General features: G+C 44.0%; 1 protein-coding gene across 3 annotated transcripts in view; it reads right to left on the reverse strand.

Annotated features, from left to right (window-relative positions):
• Positions 1-6,739: 6,739 nt before the first annotated feature.
• Positions 6,740-22,599, reverse strand: part of LOC149310140 (neurobeachin-like protein 2) — a 67,799-nt gene continuing 51,939 nt past the window's right edge. For 2 of the 3 annotated variants that reach the window (XM_089533781.1, XM_089533782.1), the window contains 13 exons: positions 21,703-21,812; positions 20,709-20,826; positions 18,263-18,360; positions 18,016-18,132; positions 17,714-17,803; positions 16,506-16,615; positions 15,753-15,925; positions 15,307-15,401; positions 14,161-14,277; positions 13,043-13,204; positions 11,354-11,502; positions 10,109-10,244; positions 6,740-9,623 (listed from right to left, as the gene is read on the reverse strand). In XM_089533781.1, coding sequence (XP_089389907.1) covers positions 9,522-9,623; positions 10,109-10,244; positions 11,354-11,502; positions 13,043-13,204; positions 14,161-14,277; positions 15,307-15,401; positions 15,753-15,925; positions 16,506-16,615; positions 17,714-17,803; positions 18,016-18,132; positions 18,263-18,360; positions 20,709-20,826; positions 21,703-21,812 — 1,577 coding nt within the window. In that variant the 3' untranslated portion in view covers positions 6,740-9,521. Of the gene's footprint in view, positions 9,624-10,108; positions 10,245-11,353; positions 11,503-13,042; positions 13,205-14,160; positions 14,278-15,306; positions 15,402-15,752; positions 15,926-16,505; positions 16,616-17,713; positions 17,804-18,015; positions 18,133-18,262; positions 18,361-20,708; positions 20,827-21,702; positions 21,813-22,599 lie in introns of those variants that run through there. The other variant, XM_089533780.1, reaches the window with a different exon arrangement.

Genomic DNA, 22,599 nt, shown 5'->3' on the forward strand with positions numbered 1-22,599 from the left:
TAGTTTAACTTTATATTTTGCTAGCCCCTTCTTCTCTAGCAGAGATTCAGACCTTGATTTCCTGGAGTCCAATATTGAAATCGCTGCACTACATATTATTATTATTATTATTATTATTATTATTATTATTATTGGTTTATATAGCACTCTAGATTTACACAGCGCTGTACATACAAACAATAAAATGGATAAAGTAAACCTGCCCATGGCATACAATCTAAGGATATACTGTATTTATTTTTACCCCACTCTTCAGAAATGATCTAAGAGTGGCTTACAAACTGTTAATTTGACATATCTACACAAACCACAAAACTGGAAAGAAAAGCACAGTGTTTATTGCTATGAGGAAAGACAGATCAAACAGGGCTTGCCATACAGTAAATCAAAAACATGCTCATTTCTAGACAGTCTTGGCACCATCCAGAACTGGCTGCAACGAGGACAGCTTCACGCAAACAATGTATGCATCCAGGCTGATACCATTTTGATACCATTTCAACCGCTCTGGCTCCATCCTAACAAATCCTGGCATACATTGTTTGGTAAAGATCATGGAATCCTCTGCCAGGGAGCTCTAGAGAGATCTAAGCACCTCCAAACCTTGAATGGCTAAGTTCCCACAGGATGGAGCCATGGCAGCGAAAGTGGCATTGAACTGCAATAACTGTGCAGTGCAGATGCACCCAATGAGACACATGCTAGTGTAGAGTGGCTGCCAAGGAAGGGTTCCTACAAAGGGAAGAGTAGCAAGATGTTCTGCAGGGAAGATGGCAAGTCACTCTTGGGTCTCACGCCTTCAGGAAGACTGGGTTTTCTTCAGTGTTATGTTTTCCTTCCCACTCAGAGGCGTGAACATCCCAGGCCTCCAAAGTGGCTTGCTTGGTTTCTTCTTCCTTTCAGGTAGCCATTTTTTCCACCAGGCCTTGTGAATGTTGGACCTTGGCACCAACACAGGAACACTGGCATCCTACAGAAGGGAAAAAATAAATCCAAGTAAGAAGATCACATCAAAAAGTGGGTGAGAGAAGGAGAGGAACTGGAAGGGTGAGTCCTTGCATAGCTCTGAAGCACATTATAGTGGGTCCTCCACATTCGTTGGGGTTAGGGACACAGGACACCTGTGACAGTGGGAAGTTGTTGTTGTTGTTGTCGTGTGCCTTCAAGTCATTTCCAACTTATGGAGACCCTAAAGTGAACCTGTTACAGGGTTATCATGGCACGATTTCTTCAGAGGAGCTTTGCCTTTGCCTTTGCCTTCTTCTGAGGCTGAGAGCATGTGAGTCAACCAAGGTCCCCAGTGGGTTTCATGGCCAAGCTGGGAATCGAAGCCTGGTCTCCAAAGTAGAAAACCACAAATAAAAAACCACTATTTTTTAACCTAATAGAGCACCCCTCAAGGAATCGCTAGGTCCTCTACCTCAACTTTATAGTCAACTGGAGGTTGACCATAGAATTGCACTGGAGAACCAGCAAACGCCTAGAGAAATATTCTCTCTAGGCATCTCTAGGTCCTCCAGCATGATTCTATGCTCAATGTCTGGCAGAAGTTGACCATAGATTCAAACTGGAAAACCTAGAGGGAACATATGAATCAAATCCCTGAATAATCAAATCTACAAATGTGGAGGGCCAACTGTACTCCAGAAAAGCTGCTCAGAGAATGACAGGTCCTGACCCTGAATTTAAGACCTGGTCCACTTTCACACTACAGTTATAGCAATTTAATCTGACTCTAACTGCCATGGCTGCCTCCTTTGGGATCCTGAGATTTGTAGCTTGAGGTGGGACTTTGAATTCACACCCAGAGAGCTCTAGTGCTTCCCTGAATTGCAGATTCAAGGATTCCAGAGGATGCCATCAGGGCACCTAATGTGGGACTCCTCCTGGTGTTTTCTAGCCACAAAGAGTCTGTGGGGCCAACAATTGGCTACAGCCAGGGCAGGAATTGTGTATCCCTATAGACACGATTGGAGTGCATCTCCCAATATGTCTCACCACTATGTTGACTAGGTTAATGGGAGCTGTAGTCCAACAACATTTAGGGGAAGAACCATCATGGTGTACTGGTTTGAGTATTGGGACTACAACTCTGCAAACTGGGGTTCAAATCTCCATTTGGCCATGAAAGCCCACTGGCTGGCCTTGGGCAGGTCACACTCTCTCAGACTCAAGGGAAGACAATGGCAAGCTCCCTCTGACCAAATCTTGCCAAGAAAACCCCATGAGAGGTTGGCCATAGGATCACCAAAAGTCAGAAACAACTTGAAGGGACACAACAACAACAACAACATTGAAGGGGCTGCACTATTCCTACTCCTAGATTATGTTCTTCTTTCTGATGTCCTTTGACATTGATTAAGTGATTGATTTGATCTGATAGATTTCTATGCCATCCTATATCATAAGATCCCAGGGCAGTTCATCTCACCAATAAAACACAATGCCCTGTTTCCAAAGATTGGGGAATTTACTGTTGTGGACTACAACTCTCATTATCCCCAGACAGCAGAGCCACTGGAAGTATGTGGGTATAATGTGAAGTGCAGGGTTTTTTGGGGGGTGGACTACAACTCCAAAGTATCCCCCATCCAGCATGGCCACTATCTGAACTGTGGGGCAGGGATACTAAGAGTTGTTGTCTCCCTTAGAAAAAGAACCTCTCCCAATCGATACCTAGAGGCTGCGTCTAGACTGCAAAATGCAGTTTGACACCAGTTTAACCTCCATGACTCAGTGCTATGGAATCCTGGGATTTGTAGTTCGCTGTGGAACCAGAACACACTGACAGAGATGGCTAAATATCTTCCAAAACTACAAATCTCAGGAATCCATAGCATGGAGCCATGGCAGTAAAAGCAGTGTCAAACTGCATTAATTCTGCAGCGTAGATATAGCCTCAACCACAGTCTTGTATTCTTCCAAACCCGCACCAGGATTCCCACTCAGTACTCACTGCTAGAGGCTCAGATGCTGTATCTTTCAGCTCAGCAGCTGGGGACAAAACGGTGGTTGGGTTCACAGATACTGGCCCCAGGACCACCGTCCCAGCAATGGTGGCCATCAGGAGAAGATAGCTAACCAGAAAAACCAGCCATGGTTGTCGTCTTTCCATAGTTTTCTGCAGCTTTGCAGCCAGGGAAAGAAACTAAGGATGCCTTCTGGATCTGTCTCCAAAACACTCTTCCAGCAACTCTTTTGGGGCTTTCCTCTTACGAGAAACTGCAAAGACCTTTGCATGCGATGTCAACACTGGAATTTCCCAACTCATTGGCTTCGCAAGCCACATTACGGTTGCTCATTGCTCAATGGTCCATCCCACCTCGACTCTTTCACAACCAATTTCCTTTTAATAAAAAATTGTAATTACTACTTATATATTAACATCTTTCTATCTTGAGATCTGAGAGAAGCATGCTATAAAGCCAAGCCAACCAAGACTAAAAACATAAAAACCCTTAATACGAACCCAACCTTAGGGAGCTGGGGATGTTTAGCCTGGAGAAGGTTAAGAGGGGATATGATAGCCCTGTTTAAATATTTGAAGGGATGTCATATTGAGGAGGGAGCGAGCTTGTTTTCTGCTGCTCCAGAGAATAGGACCTGGAGCAATGGATGCAAGCTCCAGGAAAAGAGATTCCACCTCAACATTAGGAGGAACTTCCTGACAGTAAGAGCTGTTCAACAGTGAAACACACTTCTTCCTCGGAGAGCAGTGGAGTCTCCTTCCTTGGAGATCTTTAAACAGAGGCTAGATGGCCATCTGTCAGGGATGCTTTAACTGGTAGTTCCCACATGACAGAATAGGATTGGAGTGCATGGCCCTTCTTGGGGTCTCTTCCAACTCTATGCTTCTATGGTGTAGAAAAGGGAGTTTCAGCAACTGTTGCTTGTCCTGTAATCAGGTAAGAAGCAACACCTGCTGAAATCCCCTCATCTGCACCATCTTTAAAGGGACAAGAGCCCTCTCCAATTTTCACACTGGCAACCCATTAGGGTAGAGCCAGTCATTCCATTGAATCAATGTGTATGTTCTCTATTCATTCATTTAAATAATCTCTGGCCCAGCTTCTTTTCCTTCATGGGCCCCAACTCAAAAACAGCATTTGTCATCATTGTGTGTCTTCAAGTCTTTTCCAATTTATGGTGAACCTAAAGTGAACAGAGTGTTGGGTTTTCTTGGCAACCTTTGTTCAGAGGAGGTTAGCCATGGCCTTCCTCTGAAGCTGAGAGAGTGTGACTTGACCAAAGTCACCCGACGGGCTTCATGGCCAAGCTGGGAACTGAACCCTAGTCTCCGGATTCGAAGTCCAAAAGTCAGCATAAAACAGGGATGAAACAAGACAGAGCTTAAAAACCCAATGGTGACAGTTAAACAAGATATTGTTTAAATGCTGCTTTACATTCAGGACAAAGAAAGAAGGAATAATAATACCATAAATAAATCAAATAAAGAGTGGAGACCAGGCAAGGACTGTCAAGAGAGGCTCATTTCTTTTCTTTCTTTTTCCAAATTTTATTTAAAGTTGTGTGAACAGAATACCAACAATTCTGTGGGGAAGGCCCAGGACAGACGAAGGCAAGCAGTCCCTCTCGTGTTTTAAGGCATAAACTTTAAAAAATCTCAGAGACGTTCAGATTGTGCTTTCATTATTTCATTTTGGAAAAAAGAGCTGTGGACGGACTCAGCCTTTGGCTTTGGATAGTCTTTTTTTCCTGAGAGTAGACAGTCTGAAGGTGGATTTGTCCTTCACCTTCTAATTCTTTTTGGGGGTCGCAATGAGGCAAAAACCCCTCTAAGCTCATCCTTACAACAGAGAGCCCAAGGGCCACATTCCATCAAATTTGGCAAACCCCAATGCAAACCTACCCTTGTCACAAGGAAAAGGAGCTGGGCTTTTGCTTCCTTTACCTTGATTTTGGAAATCAAGGAACCAGAACTGGACAGTTCCTTAGAAATCAATACAGATGCGGGCAATAACTCCTCCTAGTGTGCTATTGAAAGCGGTGGTTCCCAAATGCTATTACGCCAGGTTTTTACACTTCATCTCCCCAGATCCCCAGGCATTCATTGAGCCAATTGGAGCCTCTGGGAGTTGGAAGTCCTAAACACTTAAAGGACTAAAACCAGAGAACTACTGCTCTCAATTCCTCCTGTCCCAAGTGGCTCCTCTATACCGTTAACCATATCGGAAACCATGTCCAAATTGCACATCAGAAAAGCAGCTTTCTGCCCGAGTTGCATGTTATTGCAAAGGAATGGGGCAGGGAGATTAGATTCACACGTCTAGAAATGTCCCTCATATTAAGAGGAGTGGCAATTACCTACACCTTTAGTCTTTGCAACCACAGCAGTGGGATCCAAGAGATGTCAATATTCTCGAGAGTCTGATGCACGACCACTTCCCACCTTTATGTGAAAACACTTTTGAGCACTTTATTCAAGGGATGGAGGCCACTATCCCACCTGCACAGTCTGTTTCTGATGCTTTCGAGGAAGGATCCTGCAGCCAAGAAGGCTTGGGTGGTTATATGTAGGAGTTCAGTAGGAGTGAACAATAGTGCAAATTGTCTGCTAGCTAGACACAAGAGAAGCTGTTGAAGAACAGGCCAAGCAGAACTCGTTTTCAAGTTCAGGATTTTCAAGTTTGGGATCCATGCCATGGAAGAATCAAGTCTGAAAGGACTCCAAGCAACCATTGCTAGATGCAGGGCCTTCCAATAATGCTGGTGTGTGAACATGTGCGTCCAAAGAAGGAAACACACACACAAAAGTCCTGGGAAGAGAGTCTGGGATGTTATCTCTGTTCCCTAGTCTAGTCGTGTGCAAAGCGGTTGGGTCTGAACCCTCCTCTACCTTAAATTCTTGTATCAAACAAAGGACAAATCCACACTGAGACTTGGATGTTTACTCCTTGCCAGACATGGGAAACATTACTTTTGGGGAGACTACAATTCTCAGAATCCTCCAGTTGGGGTATTCTGGGAGTTGTAATTCCCCTCCCAATAGTAACATTTCCTATCTGTGTTCCTTTCTATTTCAAAGCCAGCAGAAATCCCAAAAGCTCACAAGCAACCCCCTTTTACCCCCACCCCTGCTTTAAATACAAAAAAAGGTAGAAAAGTTTGGATCAACATTATTCATAAAAGTTACAAAACCTGTTTTGTATTACCTATATATATAATTATGTACACAGGAAAAGAGCAACACAGCAGGACAGTTGGGAAACAAAACAAAAAACACACATTTTCCTGCAAAATGCAAGTATTGCACTTGATATTTCTTGGAACTCGGGTCTTTGCCCTGGAATTATTATATTTTCAAGAGAGGCGGGAGAGAGAAGGGGGCTGGCAGCCATTGCTTTAAGAGTTTTCTCATCATGGAAGGAGGAGGAAAGGAGTAGGTCATTCTTGTAGGAATGGGCATCCTCATTCTCTGCTGTTTGGAACAAAGCGAGTTGATGGGTCCTAAGGAAAAGATGAGAACTTGACAAAATCCTCTAGGCAAAAATCTTCAGGGGTCAACAATCCAGTGCAACACGTCTTCCTCTGCTGAGTTTCAGGATTCACAGTGCAATGCTTCACGCCAACCGGCCGCTGCGTCTTCCTCCAAAGGTCCCACATTCATTTCGGTAACCTACTGGGAGGAACTGTGGTGTCCCAGAGCAGCCAGCAACCCTTCAGTCATTTGAAAAGGTCTTGGAGCCATCTTCAAGGGAAAGACTGGAAGGGAAGGATGGAGGATTGACCATACATTTTATTTTCCCAACCTTATTGGCAAATAAACAACAGACAACTAAGCCTCCATAGAAGCTCTTCTCATTGCTGCTGGACCAAATCAACGGCAAGAGAAAACTGTTCACAGGGCATATGAATCAATATGACTGAAAATGAAACAACAGTAGCTCAAGGAAGAAAAATGGGAGGATCGACTTGAGCATCTTCTCACACAGCAAAGAGTCTTCAATCCAGAACCTTGGTGCCAAAACACTCTCCACAGCAAGACAAAACTGTGATATAATGCAAGGAGGAGGCTAGGTGAAGATGGACAAGGGACATGGATTTTCCCTTTAAGCTTCTAGTAATTCAATCCTATCCTATCAGCATGGCCAGAGAGATGGAACCCAGGCATAAGATGCAGGGTTCAAGCTGCATCTTAAACCACCCTGACCCACTTTTCCAGATTAAAAAAAAACAGTTTGGTTAAGTGGCCAGACACACACAAGAAAGGAAGGATCTGAAGTCAGTCTGTACATGTTTTAAACCAAGGAGGGGCATAAAATGCAGATCAAAAATATTTCCCCCATGCCCTCTAAGGTTTGTGGGGGAGGGGGGTCTTCTATGCCATCATTGGCCCATCCTTGGATCACTGTAGGTCCAGGAGACGGATTTTAAAAAACAGGAATTACTTCCTAAATGGCACAGTTAGACCAAAACATGACCAAATGTTGAGGAACATTTGGAGGCAACTAATTAAAAAATATATTTTTTGCTTGGGGATGTGGCAGCGTCCTCCATGGTCTCCTGTGGGGGCTAATACAACCCCCTTAACTCTGACAGTTCCCAACCCTGATTTAGAGAGATGGCCAAAAGTGTGTGGGACACAGAGGTGCTTTCCCATCCCACAGGTTCAGTATCCTCCATCCAAATGCAGGATGAAGATACGGAGGCAACACCAAACAGCCACAGGAATGAAACTGAATCACACGGCCAGAATGACAAAAAGGAAATGTAGAGGAGTGATGAAAAACTAGAAACTACTCCTTCCAGTACTGACTCACTGCAGAAGTCCAGGCAATATTATTTCCAAACCCTTATGGTTGTAAAATACCCCCCTGACTGGCAAACTCAAACAAAGTTCTCAAGCAATGCCTCCATGGGAATTTTGATTTAGGTTTAAACACATGCCTGACATAGATACAGCCAACCAGACTACAGATTTCAGAGTTGAACCAACCTTCACTCTAGACTACCAAGTGAAGATGGGGTTGAATTGTCTGCTCCACCCCAAAACCAGGAACAGACACTGGTTTCCAGGAACAGATAGAGAAGCAGCAGCGGCAGCCAGGGTAGGCCATTTCAGTTTTTCGTGCAACCGGGATTGTACGAAAAATGGGGAAGAATGTAAAAATAACTGTCCAAACTGGTACCCAAAGCCCCAAATGCTTGCAGTGTCTCTTCTAAAACAGCTTTTCACAATTTAACTTGCAGTTCTGATGTTCAAAAGGTGCTTCAAAGGGAAAAATATCACTGGAAAACGAAGTCACAAAAAAACCATGTAAAACATCCTTTGTCAGCTGTCTTGACAGAACATCTCAGCTACCTTCCACCAATATTTTTTTTTCTTAAAGCATGTCAACTGTCTCTGCTATTGCTACTGATGGTGGATGGAGGGCAGTGCTCTCTTATGTTTTAAAAAAGAGGTGCAATGGAGTGTGGCATTTGGGAGTGTGGGCATGAGGCTGAGGAGACTGGTGAGCGTAAGGAGTTTATTGCTGCTGAAGACATCTGTGGAGCCCATAATCCATCTGATTCTCTGGAGGTACAGTCAGAGTAGAGACATGGGCATGCTTTGGCTCCTCCAAATGCCAAGCTGCTCTCTTGGTGTCAACAAGACAAATTGGCCCAGACTGTGAGCCAGACCATCACCCTTCTCACTTTTTCCAAAGACAGTGTATTTTTATGGATGCGGAGAAAATGTCCCACATATGTTCACCAAGCATCCTTGGCTCAACGCTTGCAGGTTTGGCCACCTTGTTGGGAGTTCACTGCCCAGTTCGCTGCCCAGTTGGAGGAAAGCATCCCAACTTGAGAACCCATAGAGTCTTCCTCCAATGGGACATACTTCAGCCAGCCGTTAAGGCTTTCTCTCAGGACTGGATGACTAACCTCTTGCCTGGGCAAACAAAAGCAACAGTCCTTGGATTTTGGTGCAAGTTTTCTACGTAGTGCAACAGAGACTCCGCTTAAGGCCACCACAGGGAAACCAGGACACCATCTCGGGGCTGGTGCATCTATTATATTTTTTTCTCCCCTGCCAAACATAGAAGGGGGAGGTTTCATCTACTTGCCCTGTTATCCACTCAAAAAAGCCCTCCCTCTCCCTTCTCTCACCTTCCAGTGTAAGACGACTAATACAAACATTTGCCACTTCAAGCTCCACAGGAATAAAATAATAATAACAAGAACAACAACAGTAATAAAATTGGGAAATGGGGAAAAGCTGGACAGATTCTAGAAATATTCCCTCCCAATTCTGCAAACTCAGAAGGCCAGTTCTACATGTGCATAGACCTCTGGTTTGCAAAGGAGTCCTTGAGGCAGTTTCCATGCGGAAAGTCTGTGGACCACAGCATTCCAGGGATGGTGTGAAGAGATCATCCGATGGGGTCAGGCTGCCAGCAGGGTTGAGAATGCCCCCTTTGCCGTTCCCCAAGTAGGCAAATCTGGGCGGACCGTGTGTCCTCGAAGGCAGACGGAGCTGCAAGGCAACAGGAGGAATGGAAGCTGGCCCAAGTCAGTTATTTGGACTCTGCTGGGTTGTATTCCGTCTCGCCAGATGACACCTGGGAGATGCGCCGCGTGGAACGCCACAGCCGCCTATGGAACTGCCCTGTCCTCACCTGGAGGGAAGAGAAAGCCAAGGGAAATGAGTGGCCATGGCTCTGGTCTGGCAGAAAAGCAAGAACAAGTTGATTTTCTTCGAATAAGTCTAGAAATTTTAGTCAAAAAACTGACCAAAAAAACCTGAATCTACTCATCCATGAGTCAATGTAAGTTCTGTACTTTAACTCTTATTTAAAAAGGAGCCATCTCCTGATGAAAGGCAAGAATGTAATCTATCCTGGAAGCACCGTGATATGCTTGCCACAAATCAGAAATGACTTGAAGAAACACAACAACAGCAATAACAATGCCAAGATGCCAGACACAGGACAGAGGAGTGGCATCAATGGCCCTGTTGGAGCTGCTCTCTAGCTTTGACCTTCTATTCTGGCATTTACGTGTAGGAGTTTCTAATGCACTTGTATTTCACCCTCCTGGATCTTGGTGCCAGGAGTGCTAAGGACAGGGAATGAAAAAGAGAGAGAAGATGGCCCACACTCACCTCAGAAGGTTGCCCTGCTCCAACCACGATCAGCTTCCCATCCTCCAGGCCAACCAAGATGTGGCTCTTCTCCTTCGTCACAGAGACACTATGGATAGGGACCTTCATGGCCAGAGGAGAAACGGCTGCCTGAAGGCTGAAATGACAAGAGCAACATCAGTGAGAAGAGCAATAAGGACCCAAAATGGCATGCAAGGTGGCTCATTTCATCGGAAGCAGCATATGGAAGCAAGGGCCACTGTTGTGCAAGCCCTCAGTGAGCATGTTTAGTGCTGACTTTAAAGGAAGGAAGGGTGCTAAAATGATGGTAGAGCCCATTGTGACTGAAAGTGTGTGGAAAGGCCTAAGTTCCAAAGCATTCACAAAGACTAAGGATGCATCCTCACTGCAGAAATAATCCAGTTTGACACTACTTTAACTGCCATGGTTCAATGCTATAGCATTCTAGGAACTGTATTTTTGTGAGACATTTAACCACCTCTGTCAGAGAGCTCTTGTGCCATAACAAACTACAAATCTCAGAATTGCACAGCATTGAGCCATGGCAGTTAAGGAGTGTCAAACTAGGTTATTTCTTCAGTGCGGCTGCAACCTAAGGGGTCTTGCATTTGTTTCCAAAGGGTATGTGGACAGACTGCCCATTACATTATGAGGGTAGGTTTAGCTGTCCATTGAAAGGTAATAAAGCAGGGATGCGAAACCTGAGGCCCCCTGGACCAAACCTGGCCCACTGGCCTGTCCCTGAAATGGTCAGACCTGCTTCCTTGTAATACCATTCTCTGGTGGGTTCCCAACTTTTATCCAAAGTGTGTTCCCATTCTGAAAGGTTTAATTACTTAGGTTTAATTACTGAGATCTAGCATGGTAATCTGAATGTTGGATTAGGATGCTGGAAAACCAGGATCTGAATACCTGCTGCCAAGTCATGGAAACCCACAGGATGGCCCTGAGCAAATCATACTGTCTCAGCCCGAAAGCAATGGCAAACCTCCTCTGAAGGAATCCAATTGTAAGTTGGAGTCAACCTGAACGTGCATAACAACAATATGAGTGCTCAAAGCAACAGCTTTAAACTAAAAGATGCTTGTATTTTTGATACCACCCTTTATGCTCAACCCACCACGGGAATATGGACTCCAAGCACTTCTTGAAATTTGATTCAGGTGGATAAGGAGTGGGGATCCCATTAAGACTGAACAGGATTCTCCACTCCTCATCCAGTTAAAAACAGAGGAAAGGGATTACCTCTGAAGGTCCCGGATCTGCAACGAACATTGAATGGTCCCCAGCACTACAAACTCTTCGGTGACGCACATGGAGGTGACCTGCTCATCCAGGGGAACGGAAGAGAGGTGCTTGCCATTGACAGAGTAAAGGTGCAAGGCAAACTTGTCCTTGAACAAGCAAGAAAGAGTAGGTTAGCTCAGCACACTCGCAAAGGTAATTGGGCCTGGATGCTTAACCTTATGCTACCTTCTCAAGTGCATCTAAGCCACAGGTGGGCAAAGCACGACCCTTGAGGCATCACTGGACTGCAGCTCCCAGCTGCCCTAGCCAGCATACCCAATGATGAGGCATGCTAGCAGTTGCAGTCCAACAATCTCTGGAACACCCTGCTTTGTTCATCCCTGCTGTAAGCAAGTCCCAGTCAAGAGGGCTTTCACTGGTGTACAGGGTAAGATGAGTAAGAAAGGACCACTCTGTTGTCTGCTGCTGTCAAACATAATGCACACACGGTGAGGCAGGAACCTCCTCCCTCACATCTCCCCTGTCATGCAGCGAATCCAGTGGATCAGATCCTGTCTGTGCACATGACTAAAAATCAGAGAGCCCAGTGTGGTGTCCCCACTAGAGGCGTGGGGTGGAAAAATTTCCACACTTTGTGTGTGTGCATTTATTTACAATTGTCTGGGCTGTTGCATTGTACTCAATCATGTTATATGGACTAAATAAAGGCTATGAAGTTCCAGTTGCTCTTTGAAGGAGAGAAGCATTGACAAATCCTACTGATCAGAGGAACAGGCTAATAAATGAATGCACTATTAAGTTTGTTTCTATTTTGCAAAATCTCCTGCTTCTCAATCAATCACAAGCCCAAAACAAAATGGAGTGTGTTGCTTGTGCCCATGGACTCCTTAGTGAAACAGAATATTCAGCTAGATGCACTGCATCTGTTTCTTCTCAACTAGAAATGGAACTGATAAGCAGTGCAGAGAGTGAGTGCATGAAGCTGAAGATACTACATTTGTACCTCCACAAAAGAAAGTTATTCTGTAGATGCAAGACATATCATGTGCATCTATCTCTCTTTAGGTATGAATTCTACAAAAATAGTGTTAATGTAATATAATGTAAACTTTTTTAAAAATATATAAGGGAAGTGTATCCTATTTCTCTTCACATCATTCCAAATATTACAATAAAACCATTTCCAAACAAAAGTTTGACGATGTTTGAGTGTCATAGTTAAATCAAATGTGCCAAATTAGAAAAATTTCAATCCCCGCCACCCAAAAAAACCCCTCCCACAACTGGTCTACACAAAAACCTGAGAGGGAGATATGCAACCTTGAAAACAACCAGAATGGATTGATTTTGGAAGCTAAGCAGGTCTAGGACTCATTACTGTTTGAATGGAAGGTCACCAGCAAACACCAAGGGTTTCTCACTAGGAAAGTGATTTGCCTGAAAGCGTGGAGAGCCAACATAGTCAGCCAGAGCTGGCAATATTGGGCTAGGCAGACCAAAGGTCTGGCTTGGTATAAGGCAGTTCTTGCACTTCTGTGTTTGCTCAGTTTCTGAAAAGTCTCCATCCTGCGTAAAACCATCTGCAGCTTTCCAAGCATCACCCCTTTGCAAGACTGCTTAGTAAAAAATAAAAGGCATGACATGATGACTGGCACTCTGTGGATATCAGCTCTTGGCACTGCTTACCTTCAGGCAGGCCCTTCCTTCCACAGTCGTCTGGACAATGATCTGCCCCTCATGCCCCACAGCAAGGTTGGCAATGGTCATGGGCAGGGAGCTGTCACAGTGGGGCTTGAGCGACTTCATGAACTGGCCCCGGCGTATTGTATGCACTATGATGGTACCGTCCTGGAGGAGGCAAGGTGGGGATGGGGCAGGAAGGAAGGATGAGAAAAGTTTCCAGAATAAGCTTTGATCAAACAGGTATACTCAGAAGCATGGGCACACAGAAAAGAATGGAAATGTGTGAAACAACTGACAACCTTGAGGGTGAAGAATTATAAGAATTCTTCCTTCCTCAGTCCTTTGAATATGTTGGCCTCTGTGTCTTGTGTGCCTTCAAGTCATTTCTGACTCATGGTGACCCAAAGGGTCATCTATCACAGGGGTTTCTTGTTCCTTTCTCTTTGTTCAGAGAGGGTTTGCCAGTGCCCTTCTCTGAGGCTGAGAGAGTGTGACTTGCCTAAGGTCACCCAGTGGGTTTCCATGGCTGAGAGGGGATCGAACCCTAGTTTCCAGAGTTGAAGTCCAAAAGACAGCACAGAACAGGGAGAAAACAAGATAGAGCTTAAAAACCTGATGATGGAAGTTAAACAAGATACCATATTTAAATGCTGCTTTACATTCAGAATGGAGAAGGAAGGGAAAATACCATAAATAAGTAAAATTGGAGGCCAGGCAAGGACTGTCAAAGATGCGCCAGTTGAATTCAAACCCTGGTTTCAAGAGTTGCAGCCCAATGCTGAAACCACTCTGCCACAGTTCCCAGCCCTGTAGTCCACACTGTAGTCGTATGGTGGACTACAACTCCCAGAATCCTCCAGGCAGAGCTGTAGTGTTTTAAACTATACTGTTTTTAAATTTTGTCACTAACAACAACAACAATTGGGGGAGTCTGAAGCATGCTTCCCTGACTCAGAAAAATCTAATTATGTGTATATTTGGAAGGGCTGAGATACTGGAAGAATTTTTAAAACTTTCTAGTTCTTCCTCACTGGCCAAGGAACTGGCAAGGACTGACCAGTGAGGACTGCGGCACAGATGTATCTGAACTCTGCAGCCACAGGGATCCAGCGCCAATTTACCTTTGAGCCCGACACGGCCATATCCAATTCTGTGCTGATGGCGACACACGTGACTTCGTCATCATGGCCATAGAGAACCTGGATGGGCTTGGGTGCTAGGCCGCTAGAGAAGCCACCCTGGGGAGAAAGGGGAAAGGTCATGGAGCAGATTGCTGGGATAGGACACCTTTACTTATAAAACTCTCCCAGAACCCATCCTTTCCATGGAAAGGTCACAAGAAAGTGAGCAAGAGGTTGGTTGCTGTTATTTGCTGCCAAGTCAACTTCAACTTAATGGCAAACCTATGAATGAGAGACCTCCAAAAGCCCCAGTCGTAACCTACCCTGCTCAGGTCTTGCAGACTCAGGGCTGTGCCTTCCTTGACTGAAACAATCACTCCACCAGTACAATGCAATCTTCTTCTTTTCCAACTGCCTACCACTTTATCAAGCATTTACCAGTGAATCATATCATCTTGTGATATGTCTAGGGTGTGACAGCCTCAGTTTGGTTATTCTGGCATCTAGTGACAGTTTGGGAATGATTTGCTCTTGAACTCATTGATCTGTCTTATAGTATCTATGCTATCCTTTTCCAGCACCACATTTCAAGCAAGGGCAAGAGTTAGGCAGAGTCAAAGGATGAGTAAGTCTGTGTGATCATGAAGGCAAATGGGACACTAGAGAATGTGGGTTCAGCTTTTGGCTCAGCCAAGGCAAAATGAAGTAACTACACACCCACCACAAAAGGAGGAATGAGCAAAGGGGATTGAAGCCTGTTTGACATGAAGGCAGTTAACAACAACAACAATATTGCTCAAGCTCAGAAGAGTTACTATTTGGACAACTGCATCTCAGAACCATCTTACAATGCTGGTTGGGGAGTACAAAGAGATATACAGTATGCCCTCGCCTTACACGGGGATCCATTCCATAAGGCAAATTCCAAGTATGATCAAGCTCCATTCATTTGAATGAGGTGCATCCCCCATGTCGCACGCCACAGGAGTACAACCCATTCACTTTATTAGGGCTCGCTGTCTGCATAACCTCAAGTACATGTATGGCGAGCTCGCGTATGGCACAGGCATGCTGTAACTTTATTATTGAGCTTTGACATACAGAGAACCCATGCACAAAAGATGTGGTGAACCCCTCTGCTCTCACCTGCTGTAGGACCTGCCAAACCATGCAGGTGGTGTCTCGTGACCCGGAAATGAGGTAGATTCCACACAGATCTAAGGCCAGGCAAGTGATGACGTCTGCAGCAAGAGGAGAGAGAGGGCTCACCAACAGCTAGGCAAAAGCAACACAAGGACAGCAATCCCCAAATAGTGCATAGAAGTGCACAAATCTGTTACAAGGCAGCTGCCAGTATGTCCTGAATAACACATTGGTCTGGTAGTTGAAAATTATAAACTCAATACATCATCTGCCAACTCAGAGAGTCAGCTTCCTGTTGACTGAAATGTTTTTCATAAAAACATTCCTGCTCTTTTCATAGCTTGAATAATTGATTTTCCTAATTTCCAAAAGCCAGGTACTCCCCGCCCTCCCGCCCCCTGCAGTGCTCATGGGGTTACTGGCTTTCATTTGCCTCCTTTGGCTCCTACCTATGTGCCTGTTGATGTGCCCCACAACCTTCCCTTTGCTCAGTGAGGTCACTCGTAAGCTGTTGTCCCAATGGCCTCCACTGAAGAGGAGCTTCCCATCATGAGAGACAGCCAGTGTCTTTGAGGAGACCTCCACCCCAGGTGCAAAGGGGCCATACAGGTAGCGATGGGTCCTAATAGGAGAGAAATGAGCAAACCGGATACGTAAGAGCCTCACAGAGAGAGAAAGAAAATAAAGAAAGAAAGAAAGAAAGAAAGAAAGAAAGAAAGAAAGAAAAAGCAAGCAAGCAAGCAATCTTTGTAGCATGCAAGGGGGGCTATGGCAAAGGGTTGGTCTACATGTAAGTGTAATGTGTGAATTGCTGCAGATTTTTGCACATTTGCATCAACACTGAACTTTCTTTGCTTTCCTGTGAAAATTCACATACAGTATATTCGTCCTCCCTCAGCTAAAATGTGCAGCCATGTGAATCCATGCAAAGCAGACAGACAGCCACACATTCAATAATGCACATCCTCACAGATACTCTGGTAAAAAATGTGAATACTTTTTCAACAGAGTTTATGGAGTTTTTTGCCTGCTCTCTGCGAAAGACCCAAATTCCTCCAAATCACAAGTGGCCAGATTGCAGTCTATTCAATTCAAATAAATATTTTACTTGTGTAGACAAGCTCAGAGTAGATAAGAATGCAAGGGGGGTGATCCATGAGCCACCATGCATGGGGGACAGGGAGAGGAGAAGGCCATCTTACTTTGCATTGGAGACAGTGGAGTCTTTGGTGAAGCTGAAATAGTTGGATATATTTTTGTCGTAGGGTAGCCACCCATGAGTTCCCAGCAACCCACTGGCACTTACAGTGACCTGGAAGGAAGATAGAAGAGGAAGCAAAATATGATGCCAATGTTGGCCCTTCTACAGTTGGCCCTTTGGATCTATGGGGGTTTGGTTCTGGGACCCATCCTGGATGAGAGAAAAAATGTGAACAACTGTGCTTTATACTATTAAACGACGGTGATGTGAATGTGCATGCTTCAGCGTGTCCATGTTCACGTCACTTCCATTTAATAATATGGGGCATGAGGGTCTGCAAATGATCCAATTTGCAGCTCTGAAGCTTGCCGATCTGAAGAGCCAAGTGTATATTTATTTGTTTACTGAATTATGCACATCCCACTCTATAGTGAAAGATCTCAGAGTAACATACCATAAAATCGACTGATTTAAAACAATAAGAAATACAGTTGTCCCTCCATTTTTGCAGACTTGGTCTTGATTATTCACGGAGGGGTGAGCCCCATTGGCTAAAATGGCACTCGTGACCGTGGCACATGCACAGGGCTGCAAGCAGGAGCACGTTTCAAGCCAATGGGGCTTGAATATATGTGAGTTTCTGGTTTTGCGGGGAGTCTGGAACTGATCCCCTGTGAAAATGGAGGAGCAACTAATTTAAACAGACTAAAAACATACTAAATTGGGTAATTTATAATGGGAATTTGACATGCTATAACAAGACAGTGGAAGACCAACTGAAACAGTTTAAAGGTACACAAATAAGCAGACTTGTATAAGATCAATGAGAGCCCAAAGCCACGTTTTCAATTGGTGCTGGGATGACACCAATGTTGGTGCTGCTTAGGCCTCTAAGGGGAGGGAACGCCACAACCAAGGCACCATAGTACTGGCCTCATTGGTGGGACATGGAAAACATACATGCCCTCCCTTGTAAGAGCTCAAGACCCAGAGTATCAACTGTATAGTTCACCATTGCACCTGAAAAGGCAGACATTAGTTGCAGCAGAGGGGTGTGTGTGAAAGAATGGAAGCAGAACCTAAAATATAGGTTTCTGAGTTTAAGGGTCCATTCTTGCTCTTTTCCCCTTCCCTATGGCTTAGCCAACAAGTGTCCATCACAAAGGCCAGGGCAAGGAGTCAGAGGGAGAAAGGTCCATTTTGACTTACCAGCACATCAGGGGAGCCCTGAGTCATGAAGGAGTGGGCTTGGTTCTTCGGGACTACTGCTTGCACCAGAGGGATTCCATCACTGATACCCTAAACAAGAAAAAGGAAAGAGATGTCCTGTGTTACTCTCTGACTTTGAAAAACCTGTGCCAAGCCTTTCACAACAATTCTTCTGCCCCCTTGACAGAAAAGTTTGCATGCAGCTCCAGAGATACTTCTCAAAGAAATCCACAGTGCCTGGACTGGGGATGATATGTATTCTCACTTAATTCTCCCTCCTCCCTGCAAGAAGGGGGACTTACTTCAACAAAGAAAGATTTGAGCTGGCTGAGGTTCTCAAAAATGTTGGGCGAAAAGGTGTCAAGCCGAGACAGTCTCCTGGAGGCATTTTCAGCAGAAAGCCGGGCAGGGTGAGGCTCCTAAGTGAGGGAGGCATGAAAGGAGACCAGAGTTTTAGGAGGGGAATGCCACGCACTGCCATTACCACCTTGTGGCAAGCACCCCCACATGAGGCACAGAAGGATGGACAGTTATGCCAACACTTTGTACCTTCAGCAGTTGGCATGGGGTCTGCCCAAAGTTGCTGATGATGCCTTCCAAAGCCTTCCGTTGGGTTTCATCAGCAATGGCATCCAAGTCAACTGCTCCTAGAACAAAAGAGGAAGAATGGGAGGGTGAGGAAGGGCACAGTAGAACACAAAACTGTTCTCTAGATCTACAGCCTGTCATCAATTATATTGGTGATCCAGAGATTCATACTCTGTCTGCCTGTTTTGGGGAAGTCTTCATTCCTATGATGGTTCTGTTACAGGCCAGATGTATTGGTTGCCATCTTTGAGGCCTGGGGATATACTATATACACACAAAGAGACAGTACAGAATGGAAAGTGTTTAAGATATAATACAGGAAGTCACATATACAGTTGGCCCTCTGTATCTACACATTCTTCATCCATGGATTCCACCATCCACAGCTTGAAAATATTAAAATATATAAAGCAAACCCTGATTTTGCCATTTTGTATGACGGGCACTATTTTACTTTACCATTACATTTAATGAGACTTGAGCATTCATGGATTTTGGTATCCACAGCGTTCCTGGATCCAAACCCCATCAAATACCAAGTGCCTACAGTATCAGGAGGTGCATATCTATCAGTGAGAGTTTGACTTCAGCTTACATCTAGGAAAACACTTACTGAAATGTCAACAAGATATGACTGGATATAAACCACACTGTAGATATGAGCATATGTGACCTGCAATAACCTCTAGCAGATACAACTTGCTCTTAATAGAGATAAAAGGACATCCAGTAATTTCATAAAAGTTGGACAAGATCCCAAGGGCCATCCAATCTAACCCCATTCTGCCATGCAGGAAGGCACCACCAAAGCAATCCTGAGAGACGGCCATCCAGGTTCTGCTTAAAAGCCTCCAAAGGAGGAGATTCCACCTTACTCCGAGGCTGGAGATTCTTCCTATTGTTTTGGTGGAATTATACCAACATGTATTTGTATTCCACTTTTTCACAAGGAATCAAAGTGGATTCCAACAGTATTAAAAAAACATCAAACAATTCAAAATTACAATTTAAAAACCCCAAAACCCCAACCCTCCCCCATGATAAAAACAGTAATCAACCTATAAAAAAGATTAAACATCAAAAAATTTAAAACTATACAATAGGAATACATTAAAAATGTTGGGCAGATTAGCGTAAGAAATTAATCTTCCTCCAGAGGAGGGGGGGAACAGGGGTGATGGTATCTATCGATTTTGGTGTCGGTATCAATAGAGGGGATAGGCAAGTCTAATGGATCTAATGGATCTAACCTAGTCTGGGAAGGCCTGCTGGAAGAGGTCCGTCTTAATAGCCTTTTTAAAGGCTTCCAAGGTGGTAATATGGCAGATCTCGTCCGGCAGGTCGTTCCAGAGCCTGGGAGCAGCTGATGAGAAGAATCTCTTTTCCTGTAGTTTGAATCCATTGCTCTAAGACTTCCTAGCAGGTGCTGTGATGGCTGATGTAATTAGGAGGGCAGGCATCCAAAGACGCCAGCGGCACATGGAGAATCTTGACATCTAAAGATCTTTGTTTTGAATGGATAGGCATAAGCAAGGAACAGTGAACACCTTTCTTTTAATTAATTTTGATTGCACAACTGATATTCTGATAAGAGAGAATAAAAGAAGCTAAGATAAAGCCGCAGGTTAGATGGCCTTTGGGCATGTCTCCTCCCATGAAAACCATTGTCCTGGTCAACTGGGCTGTTCCTGGTAAACTGACAGACTCAAAGGCTGATAACCTGCCCAAACATGCTGAAAAACAGTACTGATAAGATAAATATCTAGGCTATATATGAAACAGATATATGTAATTATGAGTATAATAGATGCCTGTTATAGATGCTTATGGTTACAACAGTTACAACAAAATTTAACAGTGCTCAGTATTAACTTCTGAATGCCTGTTCAGAGCTATTTACTTCCTCAGCAGATGAGACAGTACTCTTTGATGGATAGATGATTATGGATATGATACAAGGGACCAAATTCTGCACATGTAAAAAGATTGTATGTACAGCGCTGTGTAAATTTACAGCGCTTTATAAACAAAGGTTAATAATAATAATAATAATAATAATAATAATAATAATAATCTCTGTATAATGCCCTAACAAACACTAGAGACAGTTTGACCTGATGATGATGATGATGGCTATATGGCTGAATTATACTGTTTAAGAGGGTAATAGTTATATATGTGTTGACTATTAGAAAGCCTGTAAAGAGATGCATAAGGTTCAGTCCTTATGAAAAAGAGTTTATAAAAGGAAAACATCTTAATTGCGATATGATTTGATGTAATGAATTTATTAGACCATCCATGCAATGTAATGTAGTAAGAGAAGAGCAAGAGCAAGGACCAGCACACAAGTGTTTAAAAAAGATTCAGAAACACCAGTGGTTGGATTTTCAGGTTCCCTGCTTACCTTCATATGTGCAATAATAGAAGACGTTCAGGGCTTCCACGGCTGCAGGACCTCTTTGCTTGTACCCGAAGATTAAGTCAATCCACTCATGGAGATGCGCAGACACATACTCTGACTCCTGCCATGGACACAATGTCAATAACCATAGATCAGGCTCACTTGACTGCTTTCCTTCCCTCAAATAACATCACCATGGCACATTTGTACAATTATTCCTGTCCAGGAGGCTGCACATTTACCAGAAGCTGAAATGGAGGCTGCAGGACTTCTGAGTCTTTCAGGAACACATGATAAATTTGTAAAGCCTAATGCAAGTTGGTAGCCCTATTTGTGAAGCTGCCTGTTACCAAAACCTCAGGGAGTTCTTTCTGTAAAACTGAAAGGTTTTTAACAAAAATCTAACATTCACGGTAAGAAGGGAAGGCCTGCTTGAATATTTGCTTGCACTCATTATTACGGTCACAGAAAGAAAAGCTTTGGGAAATTTAGTTTTTGGACTACAAATCCTGGATTCCTTCCATCATTGGCCACAATGGCTGTGGAAAATCTACAAGTTCTATTCACAAGAAAGATCTTTCCTAAGTGCAGACAATGGGTGCCCTGTCATTCTCAATTCCACTGTGAATAATTTCCTCTTAGCTCTTAAAGCTGTCAGCATTAAAAAGAAATAATGCTAAGTACGGCTGCAGTATTATTATTAGATGGTAATTATCTCCCACTGGTTTAGTGGTTTTGAGTGTGCGCTTGACTAGGATTGTGGCAGACCAGGGTTCAAATCTTTGCTGAGCCATAGAAACCCCCTGAGCCAGGTCAAGTCCCACTCTCTCAGCCTTCAAGGAAGAGAATGGCAAACCTTGCCTACAGAATCTCAGGACAGGGTTGCCATAAGGGTCAATGTTGACTTTAAGGCACATAACAGCAGCAAAACAAATGATGTACCAGATTTCCCCTGCTGGTCATGCCTATGTCCATTATGCAATTTCACTCATCTTACCAGGGCTTTTCTGTGCTTGTAGATAAAGTCTTCTGGGGACTTGGCCCATCGGGGAAGGATGACATCCCCCACTTTTTCATTCGACATCTGAAGAGAGCCCAGATCAAAGCCTGCAAAGGGGGCAGAAGGAAGAGAAGTAGGGCAATATGGCACTGAAGACCTTCTAGCTCCTTCCCTCCCTCTTCCATCACTTTCTCTGTTTCAGGGATCTAACATTTACAGATTGTAACTCCAGATTTTATTAGACTTAAAAACCAAAGAATCAGTGTTCTGTACCACTCATAAGCAACCTACTACACTATTCACTGCATCTGACCTATGCACCTTAACAGCCATTCCCCCAATTTACATTTCCCAACAAAGGCAACAAAGGCAAGATGGCAAAAGGAACATCCAAACTAAAAGCTGCAAAGGGAAAACCAGCAAGTGGCAATTTTTGGCCAATTGTGCTTATTTCTTCATAATTAGGAAAAGTTCTTCCTCTCCACCAATAGCTATGTCCATCTTTGGAGGGATGCTTTCTAAGAGATGGAATGGTGACATTCCCAAACTGCTAAATCCATGGGTTACAATGAAGACACATTGCCTCTTTAGGACTTGGAACACACCTTAATCAAAAATACAACATAACAATTAAAAAGGATCTTATCTTTGTACTTGACTTTATGGATGCCTTTAAAATCATGTGCTATGTTCTTCCATATTTGAAAATTAAATTTAATTAATTAATTAATTAATTTGTTTTATTCATATACCACTATTCCAAAGATCATAGCGGTGAACAGCAAGTAAGCTAATTTGCCCCCAACAGTCTGGGTACTCATTTTAGCTCCCTCCTCGGAAGGATGCAAGCCTGAGTCAAGCTTGGGCCCTTTTTGCTGGTCTTGAACTCGCAAC

Source organism: Sceloporus occidentalis, unplaced genomic scaffold (genome assembly GCF_023333645.1).
Source record: "Sceloporus occidentalis isolate IW3139 unplaced genomic scaffold, rSceOcc1.0.p SCAF_7, whole genome shotgun sequence".
In the NCBI taxonomy this organism is placed as follows: Eukaryota; Metazoa; Chordata; class Lepidosauria; order Squamata; family Phrynosomatidae; genus Sceloporus; species Sceloporus occidentalis.